Source organism: Lepisosteus oculatus, chromosome 20 (assembly GCF_040954835.1).
Source record: "Lepisosteus oculatus isolate fLepOcu1 chromosome 20, fLepOcu1.hap2, whole genome shotgun sequence".
Taxonomy (NCBI): Eukaryota; Metazoa; Chordata; class Actinopteri; order Semionotiformes; family Lepisosteidae; genus Lepisosteus; species Lepisosteus oculatus.
In genome coordinates, this window is record NC_090715.1 from 5,035,887 (window position 1) to 5,051,262 (window position 15,376).

General features: G+C 40.2%; 1 protein-coding gene and 1 non-coding gene across 3 annotated transcripts in view; one reads left to right on the top strand and one right to left on the bottom strand.

Moving 5' to 3' along the window:
- Positions 1–15,376, top strand: part of vac14 (vac14 homolog (S. cerevisiae)) — a 47,294-nt gene that overhangs the window by 12,950 nt on the left and 18,968 nt on the right. The window contains exons 10-13 of one of the 2 annotated variants that reach the window (XM_015368635.2): positions 965–1,028; positions 4,774–4,918; positions 5,806–5,871; positions 13,825–13,969. In XM_015368635.2, the coding sequence (XP_015224121.1) occupies positions 965–1,028; positions 4,774–4,918; positions 5,806–5,871; positions 13,825–13,969 (420 nt within the window). The remainder of the gene's footprint in view (positions 1–964; positions 1,029–4,773; positions 4,919–5,805; positions 5,872–13,824; positions 13,970–15,376) is intronic. The other variant, XM_015368636.2, reaches the window with a different exon arrangement.
- trnag-gcc (transfer RNA glycine (anticodon GCC)) lies at positions 490–560 on the bottom strand. Its single transcript has one exon. It is a non-coding gene; the product is annotated as a tRNA-Gly (tRNA).

Here is a 15,376-nt window from a genome sequence, read left to right on the forward strand (position 1 = left end):
AATGCAGTAGACCATTAATGAGACATTTATGTACTAGTTGCCTTGTTAAAATGACACTATTAGTAGCTGTCACTGCAAAATTAAATAGTTTTTATAAATATAAAATCTAGCATTTATTTTCACCAGGGGAGGAGGGGGGCTGGGAATGGGGGAAGCCGCACAAGAGAACTGAATCCAGTAAAATGGCTGTAGGCTGCCAGCCAGCCAGGGGTGCAAGATATTGCTTTCCAAAAGATAAGAAAAGAGATCGTGTGCCCTCACCATAGGACCCTTACCTGACACTTAACAGCTTAGCAGCTATGAAGGTAACTGGGTTGAATGTTGTTTTATTTAATGATATCACAAGTTTTCGTCCATACTTCCAAAGAATATTTGTCTCGTGGATTTCTCATCACTTTTTGTGCAGTGTGCAGCCAGACATGTATGTGTTTGTCTTGCATAGGTCATAAGTTGATGTTCCTTATGTTTGTTGTGGAAAAAAAATTGTTTTGCATTGGCCGGGAATCGAACCCGGGCCTCCCGCGTGGCAGGCGAGAATTCTACCACTGAACCACCAATGCTGAGCTGAGAGCATATCTTTAAACAGCAGCCTGTGTAAGCAGAGAGAGCAGCACCACCATATCATAACATAAAGTGAATAACAGTGCTGTCACAGATTTAACAATTAGAAAAACATTTACAGTATTTACAACAAAAACATTTTTAGACTTAAACATTTCCAGCATGTAGCATTATTATTCGAGAGGCTTGTTCTCTGTTCCTCAAGCTGTGACAGGAGATCCTGCAGTGCAACAGTAAGTGCTGTCCCCTCTTCCTTCATAAGCATAACAAAGTCTTTTTTATGGTGTGCCGAGGAGATTACACTGAGGGGTCTGGTGCCCTTAAGGCGACTGGCTTTCACAAACTGTAGCAATGAGGGATTGTATGACAAAGGTGAGCCTTCAGAACTTTCTTTGTTTTGCAGATTCACTTAATGCTTCACAAGACTCTGTGGGCTTCAGCACTATCAGCTTCTTTGCTTCTACAAAGTAAGTACATTTCCACATTTGTTTTAATTAAAAACTTTAAAACTTTAATTGAAATAAAATTTAAAAGCGTTGTTTAGGATTTACCATTTCTTACCAGGGGGCGGGCACAGAATATAATGGAAATTACTCCATAGTGACTGAGGGTTCATTTTGTATTTCAAAACAGCATTTACATCATGTGTTTTTGCCACTGCTTTTTGATAAGGTGAAACAAGAATCTTTGTCAGTGTACCTGTGAAATTTCTGAAATAGACACTAATTCCAACTTGGCTAAATTTGTCAGACTCCATTTCTCATTAAATTACAACGAACCCAGCTCTGAACAGAATATATTTAACATGACTATGACACCTCATGGTTTCTTCAGCCTTGCTCTAAGTGGAAACTGTGCTCCCTCATCTGGCTGTAGGAAGGTGCTGCAGGGTAAAGCTGTCTACAAATTGAATGAAAATGGGAAGACTGACTGTATTTCCAGGTTTTTCCCTTCTGATTATTTCCTCTTTGGCTTTACAGCAGATGGCTGTCTTATAACTGTAGAGGAAGAATTGAGGCCTAAATTTTATTTTTTATTTTCAATATCAACCCTTCATTCTTGCCAGCCATAGCAATGCACGTCCTTAAAGCTGGTCTGCAGAGAGTGGGCTGTGAGTGTGCTCCGAGTGACTGCAATTCGGGGGTGCAGGGGTTAGTCTTGTCCTGTGTTAACAGAAGAGCTGCATGGCTCAGTATCTTCTCCCTGGTTTCATACAGGTTGGTTTCATACAGGTTCATACAGGTTTCATACTGGTTTCCACTGGATTTGGGAGAGAAACATTATTCTAATGCTCTCCTATGCCCACTCCCACCAACAACATTGCTCCATCTTTCCTTTGCCCATTAACTTCTCTGTCCTGCTTTTATTTCTTGCCACTGTATGTCCTTCAAATTGTAATGATTAATTTGTAATGGGACTGTGTCTTTTTCTTAAAATAAAAGACACGATTCAGGGTTTATCTACCTACAGCATTAATTGCAGGGCATTTTACTGATTGACCTGCTGTCAAGGTTTTTTTGGTAAGTTGGTAAATTGAAAGATGTTTCAAATTATAAGAATAAAAATAGTCTTGTCAGCAGTTTTTTGTATACCTCTGGTGTTCCTCTGAGTTTCAGTTTTTCTCAAAGGTTTTATTAGTCCCTGAGGTGGTATACTCTTAATTCGTACTCAGTAGTATTTCTTTTTAAAGAAAAGAGGGCCAGTTGATCAAAGGATTTTCAATTTAGGATTGCTATACTAATTAAAATAAGAAAACTAACTTCTTTCCTGAAAGCACCTAATCACAAGCTCATTCCTCTGATGTTTAATTTTTTAGAATGCAGGATAAAACAAGTAACACCTTCAACATCTTGCAGGAACATTCATAGTATTTGGTGATGCCTTCTTGATTGAGCAATGGATTTACTGTAAAGAACAGCTCTTAAAGTTGGTTACTGACCAAAGACTAAGTATAATAAATACAAGTTCTAAGCATTTGTATAACACTTTTCAACCAGAAGAGCTTCACACCTGGGAACAGACCCACTTCAGCCACCCCTGCATTGTAGCCCCTACCTACAGTAGTTGACTCACCCTTATACACAAGGTGGAGGATGTTTTAAATGAAGACCTCAAGTTAAATAGAAGAAAATCCTTTTCCTCCATTATGCCATTATGTGCATAGCAAAAATGGACATACTCTATGGTGGTTGTGCTGTGTATGGATGATGAAAGAAGAAAAAAGAATATTATTTTGTCAGAAAATAACCATGTAAAGCCGGGGTTTTTTTTACTATGTATACAAATGGTTGCAGAATGTAAAAGATTTTGAGAAAATTGACATTGTAATTTTAAAAATGTCTATACTTCAACAGGAAAATGCAACAGTGGGATCACTTTGTACTTGTACTGTTGTTCTAAAGAGGCGCCCGTTAATGGTAGATAAATCAACCATAGGCAATGTGAAAACAAATGCAGTGTCTGGAATATTGTGAACAATGTGTTTATTTCTAAATAAAATACCGTATTCTGTTTTAGCTGCAGACAAGCTTCATTAGGCGATTTTCAGCCTGTGTTCAGTGGACTAGCATTTTTTGCTACTAAGCTATCACAAGATGCTTAAACGTTTAAAATGTGAAAGCACATCAAAATGTAAATTCTTCAATTCTGTTTTTTATATTTGTAGCAGTGCTTAAAATTTGCATGATTGTAAAAAAAAGTTCATTTTAAGTGTGCAAATACATCCACATATTGCATCAAACTGGAAATGTTCATGCTACAGCAGTGACAGCAGTCTCCAAGCAGTGCAAAACAACTGCAGCAATTCGCTTTCTTTCAGCAGTCCATCTCGGAGCAGCTGTTGGATAATCTGCAGTTACATTCCAGCCACCAGAAGATTTTTTTTACCCCACAGTGACGCACATAAAAAAAAACAGTTATTCCTAATATTTAGTTTTCCCGCGTATGTGGCCTTGGGAGGGAATTTCTTTTGCTGAGAAGAAGGCATATAGTCGTGTGTTCATTGTTGATGCTTCAGGGTATTATCTGTTCTTTAAGCACATGACATGCAACTCAGCTGCCACAACCTTTGCCTGTGGACTTGGAAGCTCCAACTGTGCTTCTTAGCTCCTTCAGTGCATCACTGAGCGACGCTGAGACAGTGGTACAGGACACTCCAGCCCTCGCCTGTGTCCTGTGTCGCTCCTGGCAGTCTGTCTCTTAGCTGTTGCTGGTCCTCCCACAGGGGGGCAGTGGGTGCACGCGAGGATCCTCTCCACACTGCTCAGCAAGATGCGGCGTCTTATGAGATGTTGTATCTTTGTCAGATCGCTCTACTGCTGCACCTGACTTTCATAAAATCATTGGCCTCCAGGAACAAAGACAAATCCACTAAGAATGGGTCATGCCTCCATGCTTTTTAATGTATAACTATTTCTACTTTGCATGTACTGTATCCCTATCAATTTATGTACCAACCACCCTCAAACAACAAAAACATCCAAAATAGTTTGTGAGTGCTCTGGAATTAATTGGAAATGAATTAAACTTACACCACAGTATATTGGGTTTCAGAGAAATGTAAGGAGTCTGTTTCTTAATGACTAGGGTTTAGTAAATGAAGGCATGCTTACACATTCCTTAGGCTGTTTTGCTGTATGAGTTGCTTTAATTCAGTGTATTCACTTGTAATGAGTCAGATTTTCCTTTATTTGTGGTAATTGCTACCCACATTCCTTACAATTAGCGTGATCTCCCTGCTGTAGTATGGGATTATTATGCAAAAGAATTCATTTCCAGATATGAGTACTGGAAACACTGAATTATTGATTTACCCATTTTACAAGACAAAAATGTACATATTGGATATACTGTCCGTTTCTGTGTTGCATTGTTGCTAGAATAATTTAAGATAGTGTTTGCTGTCTTGTTTCATTAATATAATATTAATATAAGGCAACAGCATAATACCTAATTCTAACATTCAGAATAATGCCACAACATTTAAAAATGGGTTGTGGATAAGAAGAATGCTAATCAGTAGTCAGAAACATCCCCCTGTTACCCCTTTTCAAGTTGAATAGGGTTAAAAATCACTTTTGTTCACCGGCTGATTCCAAAATAGGTCACAATGCCAGTGTTAAAAGCAGGTTGTTGTGCGGAGAAAGACCTTGTGCTGTTGTAGGATAGCCTGCACAGATCGCGGCTGAATATCTTACCCGTTGTGTATGCCAGTAATGACCGGCCCCAGGTGACCATGGACCTGGATGGTATAGTGCAGGTCCTGGACAGGCACCTCCACGAGTCCTCGACTGGCATGATGACCCGCATCGCGGTGCTCAAATGGCTCTACCACCTGTACATCAAGACCCCGCGTAAGGTGAGTGCTGCACGGACTGCCTCCTTATACTCCATTTCTGCTTTTTTCTATTCCTTAGATATTTATCATATATATTCTTACAGTATGTGTGATAAATTATATCTGCTTTATGTTTTTATTTCTTGTATTTCTGACCGTTTTCTTAAATTTCTTTAATCTGTTTTTTTTTGGTTTCTGGTTGTTATTTGGCAAGAGGTTGGTTCATGGCCGTTTGACATTCTGGGATGTGACTTTCAAATTCCATCTTGCACTGTTCTCTGAAAGACTTTGGTTGTTTTTGGCAAATTCTTTCTGTATTCAATGCTTGATATAGACAATGCATAGACAATGGATCCTTTTATTGTTACGTGGTTTTTCTCAGCATTTTATTTGGAGTGCATCACTGGTTTTGGATATTTGTGTTATCCGCACTGCAGACGTACCACTGTAACCAGTACGTCAGTCTTTCAATTCAATTCAGTTTATTTTTATATAGCGCCTTTGACAACAAGGTTGCCCCAAGGCACTTGACAAAGCTGTGTGACAATACATGACGTTACAATACAGAAAGAGAAAGCGAAAAAGCCAGAAGAAAACAGAGGAGAGGAGCCAAAAACTGCTCTCTAAGGAGAAAACAAACCTCTAGGGGTCCAAGGTCAACTGGCTGCCCAAGCCCTCTGGGCACGCTAAGCTTTTACAATTCTAAAAAAGTACTAAATGTGGAGTATTAGGTCTTCCATCATGTCCTTCTGCGTGCCAGTACTCCATCCAGATCTCTGTAGACCAGCAAATCCACCTAAATGATAGCTAATCCTCCTAAACGATAGCTCTTTCACGCTCGCACGGTTCAAATGATAAGCTACGCTACTTGATGATTTTAAACTCTTCCTCTTTTTTCCCCTTTGCAGATGTTCCGCCACACTGACAGCCTCTTCCCCATGCTGCTCAAGACTCTCTCTGATGAATCAGATGAGGTAAGCAGAGTTTGCCAACTGGTCACAAGCAGTGACTATGCCCAAGCATAACTCTCTTTATCTCCTTGGCCCGACCTTTTGCACTCCACCCAATCTGATTTCAATCCATCTCTGCACTGCTATTATTCTTTCTGAGATTTATGACAGCACCATCTTTTTGAGCTAATCCAGAGCCCTACTGTCATCTTCTCTACTTTCAGGGAGTCAATAAAGAGACGAATTTAAAAACGGGGAATGACTCCACTATGTCTAATGTCTGTAGATTGTCAGATTTGCAGATTTCCATGTTGACTCTGTGCACTCTTGCTTCATTCATAGGCAAGCAAAACTGTCCCCATCTCTAAGTTACCATAGCTGGACAGAATGACAGCGTTGGTCTAAATCAATCCTTTGTTTCCGTTTCCTGGCCCTAGCCCAAGCCAGCTGATTTGATGTACTGTTCTGAAGCGAAAGGGGTCTTCAGAATGAGCTGAAAAGAGGCTGTGTCTCATTTCTTTGTCAGTGGAGATAGAAAAAGGAAATTGTGCCTTGTGGGGTTTTAAAAAAGGATTTACTTCATCTCATAAACGCGGCATTTTGGCTGTGAGAGAGCGGGGTTGGCGCTCACTCCAGTTCCCTTCCTGTGGCACGGATCGCCCACAGCATCGCGGCTCTCTGTGCTCTGCCACCACACTTCCGCGCACAGCTCTATTTTTAGGAAAGTCAAGCAGGGCTTGTGCTTCTGGTGCATTTTCCACTTGTTCAATTTAAATATTTATGGAACATCTTTGAGCAGTAGGAAGTTTGATTTTTAAAGAGGTCCTGTCCTGGGGTGGGTCTTTTTTAAAAGTGCTCAAGATAGCTTCTTGAGCACGTTCTCAGTGCTGAATTTAAAACCGTGCTTCTCTGTGCGCTGGCTGTGGGATTGTCCTGTAGGCAGACATCGCCCATCTGAAACGTATATACAGTTTGTTCATAATCATGGTTTGGGGAGTACTGGTAATAAAAGACTTTAAAGAGCACTTAATAACGGTGCTCAGAACAGGTTTGTTTGCTCCCCTGAAAACGATTGGCTGAGTTTATTTAGTGCCCGAGGCTTGTCATTTTTAATTCAGACACTTTAGAATGTTAATTTTATCTTTGCTATCTGAGACTTTGTGCCTGAAGGAGTATTGTTGATAAATATTGTTTTTCCTTTAAGAGCCTCCAAGTAAATGAACCACCAAATTCGGACTTATCTATGAAAGTTTTTGATTTTCTGTAAGTGCAAGTTTCATTTCTCAGTTTTAGCTGTCGTGCCCTGAGACCTTGGGATTTGATTGCAAATTTGATTTTTTGTCTGCTATGGTGAACCAGGCCTATTTTCATTGAAAGTGAAAGCCTTAAATACTGAGGGCTTGGGGTTAAACAAGGAAACTTACTGTACAAATCAAAACTTGAAATATAATTACACTGGAAATGCACAGTACACTGTACTAAATCTTTGCAAGCAAAAATAGCCATGGATTGCATGCAATCTGGGATGGGTGGTTCCTTGTTTGAGAAAAAAAAATGACTGTGATTATGAAAAGCTAAAAATTGTGCATTCCACTGCGAATCTTCAGGGCCAGTGGATAGGGAGTGTCTTTTGAAACTAGGAAAAAGAGCCGGTAAAAAAAAAAGAGTTCATTATTCATTAACAAAAAAGATAGGTCTATACATCTTTTTTTAATTTGAAATAACTGCATCTGTTTATTTCATGGACAAGTACACAGAAATAGTCATTTTGTGTTGAAGAAGATCCTTTTAGTAAATGTAAGCAGGAATACTGTATTTGAGATGTTATCTAAATGAGTCTGTAGCATTTAATTTGTGCTGTATAAGAAAATATTTACAGCATTGTAAATGATAGGTATTTTTCTCTTGGTGTCAAACACCTGTAAGAATCTTGACTCAGCTTTGAGGAAAATTCCCACAGGTGCTGCAGGTAGATCTTTCTGTGAGCATTTTTTTAATGTACCTGACTGGAATTTAATACAAACTTAAGGTGTTGGAAAGATTTAATAATTTCACAGAAATAATGTTACTCAGCTATAACAGTTTATGTGCATTCTAATTAACGGATATGACCAAATCTGAAAACAAGACTTTGCTTTTCAAAAGAGTAGTAGTCAAAAACCCTTTTGCTGTGCTGTCAGATCTTATGCTTTGAAGTTCTTGAAAGCTGAATAAGAAAATAAACAGATTCAAGGGTGTGCTGCATAAAAAAGTATTTGTATTGTTTATAATAATAACAATAACACTTACTGTATATTGTGCTTTTCTGGACAGTCCAGTCAAAGCACTGTCCAGGTAATTGAGACTCCTCTCCAACACCAATGTGCAGCACTTACCTGTTTTAGGTCTGTGCCTGTTACTGCTCTTTAAAGTAACTCCCACATGAGAAAAACAGCCCATCTGATAAGATTTACCACGTCAACTGTCTCGTTATTTTGCACTGAGAGTTATTGAAAGAACGCCGAACAAGCACAGAGAAATTGACATCCAGGAAACGGTACCGGAGGTGATGCTTTATCATGGTATGGACAGGGTTCAGTAGGATAAAGCCTAATAATGGGAAACGGCATCGAACAGTGCTGATATTTACAAGAAGACTACTGTATGTCTTAAGGGTATTCTGAGTAGATTAAGATCTTGCTAGCAGACGGTGGGGAATGGAGATAATCTTGTTGAAGAGATTGCAGGTGCTGAGATATACTGTAGCTCAGAGTTAAACCGAACAGTTAAAAATGCTACTGTGCTGCAAAGTTGCTCTAACACACCCTCTACAGCACTACAGCCTGTTTTGCTGTAGTGCTGCAGTTTAGTCTTCAATTCGAAAGCCCCGAACTTCACTCTCTGGACATGTATGGAGGCATGGTTGGATGATTCGTAATAAAGTACATGCTGTGAAACTTGCACTTTTTCAGTAGCTCCTATAGTCTTTGAAAAACTAAAAGTGTTCAAAAATCATTTTAAAAATAACATTTAAAATACACTAGTTCAGAGAAAAAGATGCTTTAATATTTAGCCTAGTCTTCCGCAAAGGCTAATACAACTAGATGAAATGTTGCCCAAAAGGGAAGCATTACTCTGTGCTGTAAAAGTATCATCAGACACCCTTTGGTGGGGATGACGTGGATGACTTTTTATTGGCCTGCTGTTAAATCAAAGAGATCTGAGGTTTAGAAACGAGTGCATCCCACAGCACGCCAGTAAGCAGTCAGGTGTCAGTCAAGTGCCTGCTCTGATGAGTAATGGGACAGGAAATTGATTGTATTCTACTGAGAGACGTTTTGCCTTGGGATTAATTGTGGAGGAAGAGCAGGGAAGGTGTAACAGTTAGATGGAAATTGTTTGGTTTTGGGTTGATTAAGAAGGAAGCGATTTCATCTTGTGTAGAGATCCATTCCCAGGCACTGTAGCACGAAGTTAGGGTATAGCTCTGGAGTTTTTGCTGAAGACTCTGCAAATAATTGATGCCCTTCTTTAGGGTATGGCTTTGTTTGTAGATGTGCTTGATGAGGTGCACAAGACTGGGATAAGAGGAGATGAGGATCTCCTTTCAGGACGTTGCAGGGTCACTTCCAGGATCCCAAGGGAGTAGATTAGATTCTGTCTTGATGGCCGAAGGGAATTGCGGTTCATCTTCCATCTTCCATGTGGGAGGGACAGCTGACTAACCTAACAGTCTCCCAGGCAGCAAGAAATCACATCTTCAGAGCTGCAGAGAATTGGGTATTTCAGAATGGCTTATGTAAGAATCTTCTGTTTTTCCCATAAGATCCATTGAGGATTTCCTGTACATCAGGCAAGCTCTAAATGTTAAAAAAGCAAAGGGAAAAAAGGACCTGAGTTTTTAGACAACTAGGAAACAAAGTTTTATTTTTAGACTGTATCCATTGTATGAGGGAAGATGAGCACAAAAAGGACAAAAATGAGAGAGGAATGGAGATATAAATGTGAAGATGAACAACGTGAGGGAGATGTTAAAATATTAATTTCTATTTCTTTTGTTATTACAGATATTGTTATCAGTACTTAAAGCTTTGAATTAATCTGTTCTTTCAGATTCTTATCGCTTTTCTTTCTTTGTTTCTTCTGGGATGTGATAATTGCAGTTACACTCGATGACAAGTAGTTATAATTGTAACACTTCACACATTAGATTTAAATTGTAATTTCATTCACAATACCATAGCTGGAAAAAAAAAAGACTTGTAACTGAACTGAAATTATTCAGAGCTAAAGGCTTGAATATTTCACACCACTTGCATGTGAATTTCTCTGTTTCCTTTTGTTTTCCAATTACAGTATTTTGCCGGTATTTAAACTGGACTTTATTGCAAAACCTGGATTTCTCCCACATGGCGTGGGGCAGCTCACGTTCAGCAAGGATAGACTGTTCATCTTGAAAAGTAATTGTGATGTAGGAGGCTTTTCACGAGACAGCCTCCAATTAGCAGACGGGAAGTATAAAAAAAAGAAAAATGATGGACTGTATCTTCTCTGCAGTGATCTTCCAGAGGAGACGTACACTGCGGCTGCCCTCCCACAGCTGGCACCTAAACAAGGGAAGCAGGCTGCTCTGCACCTAACAGCTGGGGCCAAGCGTGTGCTAATTCACAGCTTAGCTAGGGGGCCAGGCAACAGGGGCAGTAGCAGGGGTAGGCCTTGTCCAATACTGCGGAGAAAAAGGGATTGTGGGCCTGGTGTAGGGATCACAACTTGTATTTAAGGAAAAAAAGATAGAAACTTTATTGGCAAGATCAGTGAAGTGGGAATCGGAGCAGTGTTTTGTTTTCCTACGCTACGTTTGTGGAGGGAACTGTGTTGTGAACACAAAGAGTTTGCACTATCAAAATTCCTTTTCTGCACCGGAACTCATATGCTATAATATAACTCTGCCTACAGTAAATCTACATTTACATCTACAAAATACACATCTGATGACCCCATATGTCCTGGGTCTATTTATTTACTCAGCGAGTGTAGCCTTTTTTGAAAAGGTTTTCATGGCCGTGGGGACAGACTGTGTGACGTTTGTATCCCAGCTCCTCCAGCTGAGTAGCACATAGCTAATCTACGTCACCAATAGGATCGCACCCAGAATGTGTGATGGAGATCAAAATAACACAGTGAGGAGCTAAAAGGTCATCACAGCAGCTTCTTCACCTGAAGACACTCTCCTCTCCTGTTTGTAGGACAGCACTCCAGCTATTGTGCAGTTGGCAGTGTTATGCATTTTCACTTAATGCTTTTGGGTGTGCAATTTCTCAGTCCCATTCAAGCAGATACATCAGATTAAAAAAATACCGTGTTTCAAAAGACTGGAGGAAACATGACATTTACAGTTATTTTTATATAGGTTTTGTATTTTTCTTGTGTTCCAATATTAAAAGATTTAAGCTCTCTGTGCAACTTAAAGCATTTTGTGTTCTTAATGCCACTGATGTTAGAGATTCTTTCTTTAGCTAGGCAGTGAAGAGGTTTGCCTCGAGCTCTGGCTTCATATCTTGCCTTTGATACAGCATGATCATTTATGCATGAGCTGTCTGACTTGTAGAGCATCCTAAGTCATTGTTCGTTATATAGTATAACTTTGTTTTCTGGGCTACAAGGGTTCATTTTTAGGCAACTACCAATTTTATATACTATACTTGAATTTATCCCAGTAATATTCCCCAGGACATACTGAATTATAAAGTCAAGTGACTGTCTTTACGTTACAGTCCACCTTCTGATTGGGAATTTCAATATTTATTCCTAGTTCTAGTATGATTTCCCAGGATTTCTTTGCTTTCCTGCATTTCAGAACCCTGGGATTGTATTTACAGCATGTATCCGGAAAGCCTGGGAATGACATTGCGAGGCTTAACCCCTGCTGCAGCACACAGACATGGTCGCTAGCCAAAAGGAAGCTGTCGGGTTCCTGAACGTGCAGTTAATTCAAAACAAGATCGTTCTTCACTGGTAGAAAGTGTAAATAAGTAGTAGGAAGATGTCAGGGAGTGGCTCAACACACAGTAGCCTGGGAAGATATGAAACAGAGGATAATTAACCCACCGTGCCTGCTGTAAACAGGAAGTGGCCACACCATAAAACAGACATCGTGAGATGGGCTTTTCACATGACATCTCTCAACCATGAGTGGATCACATGATTCCCTCCTCTGTAAGTCTTGGGATCGATAGACAGAATTGTACTGTAGTTAAGTTTATACAGTATTGGGTAAGTCATGAGTCATACATGTGTGCCATCGCAATTCAGTAAGTGTGTTTTTCAGGAGAGCAGCAAACACAAGCCTGTGGACCAGGGGCATGTTCTTGAACATCCCTGCCTGGTCTGGATGAGATGCTTTGAGGAGAGTATGTGTAGTGATGACACTGTTGTGTGCCTTGCAGTTACAATCTTAAACTTCTGTGTTTTCATTTTGGGGGTGGGGGGGGGGGGAGGTTATGTCAAATCAACTGCTGCAGAGGCAATCATTTTTCCCCACTTAGCATTTGAAGTTGTTGGATTTGCAAACAGTTTGGAATAGATATAAAAAAGATTGGCATTAGTAGCAGTTTTTAGTCAATGTATATACTTCACATTTATGTTTTTAAACTAGTGGGTACACATTGTGTTTAAAAACCTTCCCTAGAGATTTAAATGACTCATTTGAGTTTTGTGGCTGGAACCTCACAAGTTCTATCTGCAGTGTGATGTCCCTTTCAGGGAAAAAACAGGCTACTTTCGAGGGAATGACGCTGTGTTTGTGTTTATTTTTCTGTGAGGGTCATGGTTTGTGTGGGGCGAGTTGCCGTGTGATTTGAGAAAGGCCTGATTGAAGGAGGGCGAGGGAATGTCGAAGTGTCTTCCCCAGAGTTTGCAAACTTCATTCACTGAGGAAATGGCTGAGTGAAAGGTCACTCGTGTTTTCATTGACAGGGCCCTGGAGCTGAGAATAGAAAGGGCTGACTGATCGTGGGAATGGGGATGGAGAGGGGTTGAGTGGGGCTCCTGTATGCTTCCTCTGCAAGGCTGAGGATATTTGTTTACCCTGCAAAAAAAAAAGGTCCAATGACTGGCTCAAAATATAGATTATATAATTAAAAAAATAAAAACTAATTTTCTGCTTTTAGATCAAATGGTCTGTTGAATTACACACCAAAACCTGCTCTTAAATTAAAAAAAAATCACTCTCCCAATTCAATCTCTGCTTCTAAATGTAAACAAACACTCATGTTTAAGTTCATAACATCGCATATTAAGGACATGGCTTTTTGCTCTCCGTTTCTAGTTCTACAATGGTTTTGAGGGTGTCGTTGTAGAAGTTTCTACAACTGTACTGATTTCTCTGTACTTCTGATCTGAGCAATGTCCCATTCACTGCATTCTGGGACTTCCCATACTGAAGACATCATGCAAGTCCTTTTGGTAGTGAAAGGTGCTGTAATTTGCCATGTTTTTTTTAAGACCCATCCAAAATAAGAGTTGGTATGCTATTCTTAACTGATTAGTTGACAGAGGAAATCTTTGAAAGATATGTTATTTTGACAGTGGTAATTTGGTCCCCTAGCTATGAGTTTAGTACAGGGCTTGAGTCTGTATGTTTGAAAGTTACTGTAGATTAATTTATTTGGCTGACACTCTTATCCAGAGCAATTTAAATGTGTACCCATTTATACAGCTGGGCATTTTACTGGAGCAATCTGAGAGCTGTACTTGGTTCAGGAGTGCCTGAACCCTCCTTGTGCTTGAATCCCCTTCCATTCAGTCATCACTGCAAGTCCACACTGCTGCCTGTAGCTCATGGAAGTGTTTGTCTTTATTTAAAATTATTTTGTTTGGAGGGCGGATAAGACGACACGCAACATTGTCCTTCCTCAGAGCCGTGGGCCGGCGGGTTTTTGGATGAATGAAGAGATCGCACGCTGTTCTCTCCCGCTGACCCCATCCTTTTGTTCCCAGGTCATTCTCAAGGACCTGGAGGTTCTGGCTGAGATCGCCTCCTCCCCCGCTGGTCAGACAGACGCTCCAGGGTCATGTGACAATGCCGAGAGCAAAGCAGAGCTCCAGGTCCCTGCATCAGCCAAGCCCGTCCAGCCAGGTGTGGGTGAGTGTGAACCTCTGCCCTTCTGACGCTGACAGCAGAGGCCAGCCTTTCTCTTTCACATCTTTCTAATAATAGGTAACAGCTCAGTTGTTTATCAGAGTGATGGCTCCTTCTTATACTTTGACTGAGCTGCAAATCTTTTATCTTAAACTTCAGTTGCTCTGCAATGTTCATAGCACAACTGGTTAGTAAGATACTTTAAGAATACATTTTTGGATTTTCCTTTCTGGACAGTTTTTTTTTCTTTTGTTTTTTTTCTGTGCATGATTATCAGGTCTATACCTTTTAAGTGTTCATGATTAGGCTTCATATAAATACCATCATATGATTTATACAACAGTACAGGATGGTTGAATGAAAGGTCATTTACCCCCTAAATGACAAAGCCTTTAACCTTTTGACCCCTTACTTGATTTGTAGCTCTGGAACTTCAGACAGTGCTATGAACTAACCCTTGACCAGGCATAAATACGGGAGAATTAGGAATACTACAGTATGTGGGAGTAAGTTAAGAACCATAAACACTTGACGCAAAAGATTGTAGAAACAATCTACCCTGTCCTGCTCTGGAAACCAGTACTCTGGCTTCCTTCAAGACGTGGCTGGAGAAGATCCATGGATAAATGAAGCACTAATGACCAAACAGACATGACTGGACCAATGGCCTCCCCTTGTATGCAACCTTTCTTATGTTCTAGGTAACAAACACTCTCTTTTCTGTGTCTTCATTTGGTGCCCTAGTGGGGATTTCTGATTACTCTATTTTCAAAGGCATGTGGATTAATGCTGTTTCTTGATCTCACCCACTGAATCAGCGACTCTTAGTCCAAAGCAATTGTGCCATGATTAACATATTTTTCATTGCTTGTTTGTATATATATATATTCATGTGTCTCTCTCTGGAGTCCCTTTCCCCCCTGTCTGTTCCCATTTCCTTTGTTGCTCCCCCTTCTCCTCTCATTGTCTCTAATTGGATTTATTGCCTTTTCCTGTTTCTTTGGGGGCTTTGCATTGGGGCTCCTCAGCTCTGGTTCACTCTCAGGTCGTCAGGATTTACTCCTCTCATGAGGAGGACACTGTTACCGAAAGAAGTTGAAACAATTATCATCCACTTCTTCCATTTGGTTTTAAAGAAAATGTGAACAACGGTATCTGTCACCCTGTACTTGGGTGTTATTTCACGATATTCCTGACAGAGGCACAAGAAGGCCAGAGGGCTTTTCGATCAACATCGCAATCATAGCAAACGTCCATCAGAGTATGTTTTCACAACCTCTTGATACCCTCATTGACCACAGCATTTTAAAAAATAATTTGAATGAATGTGTAAGGTGGAGCTGACATACAGTACCACAGCACACAAACACCACTCATCTCGATGCCTTGTCTCGAGACTTGTAATCTGCC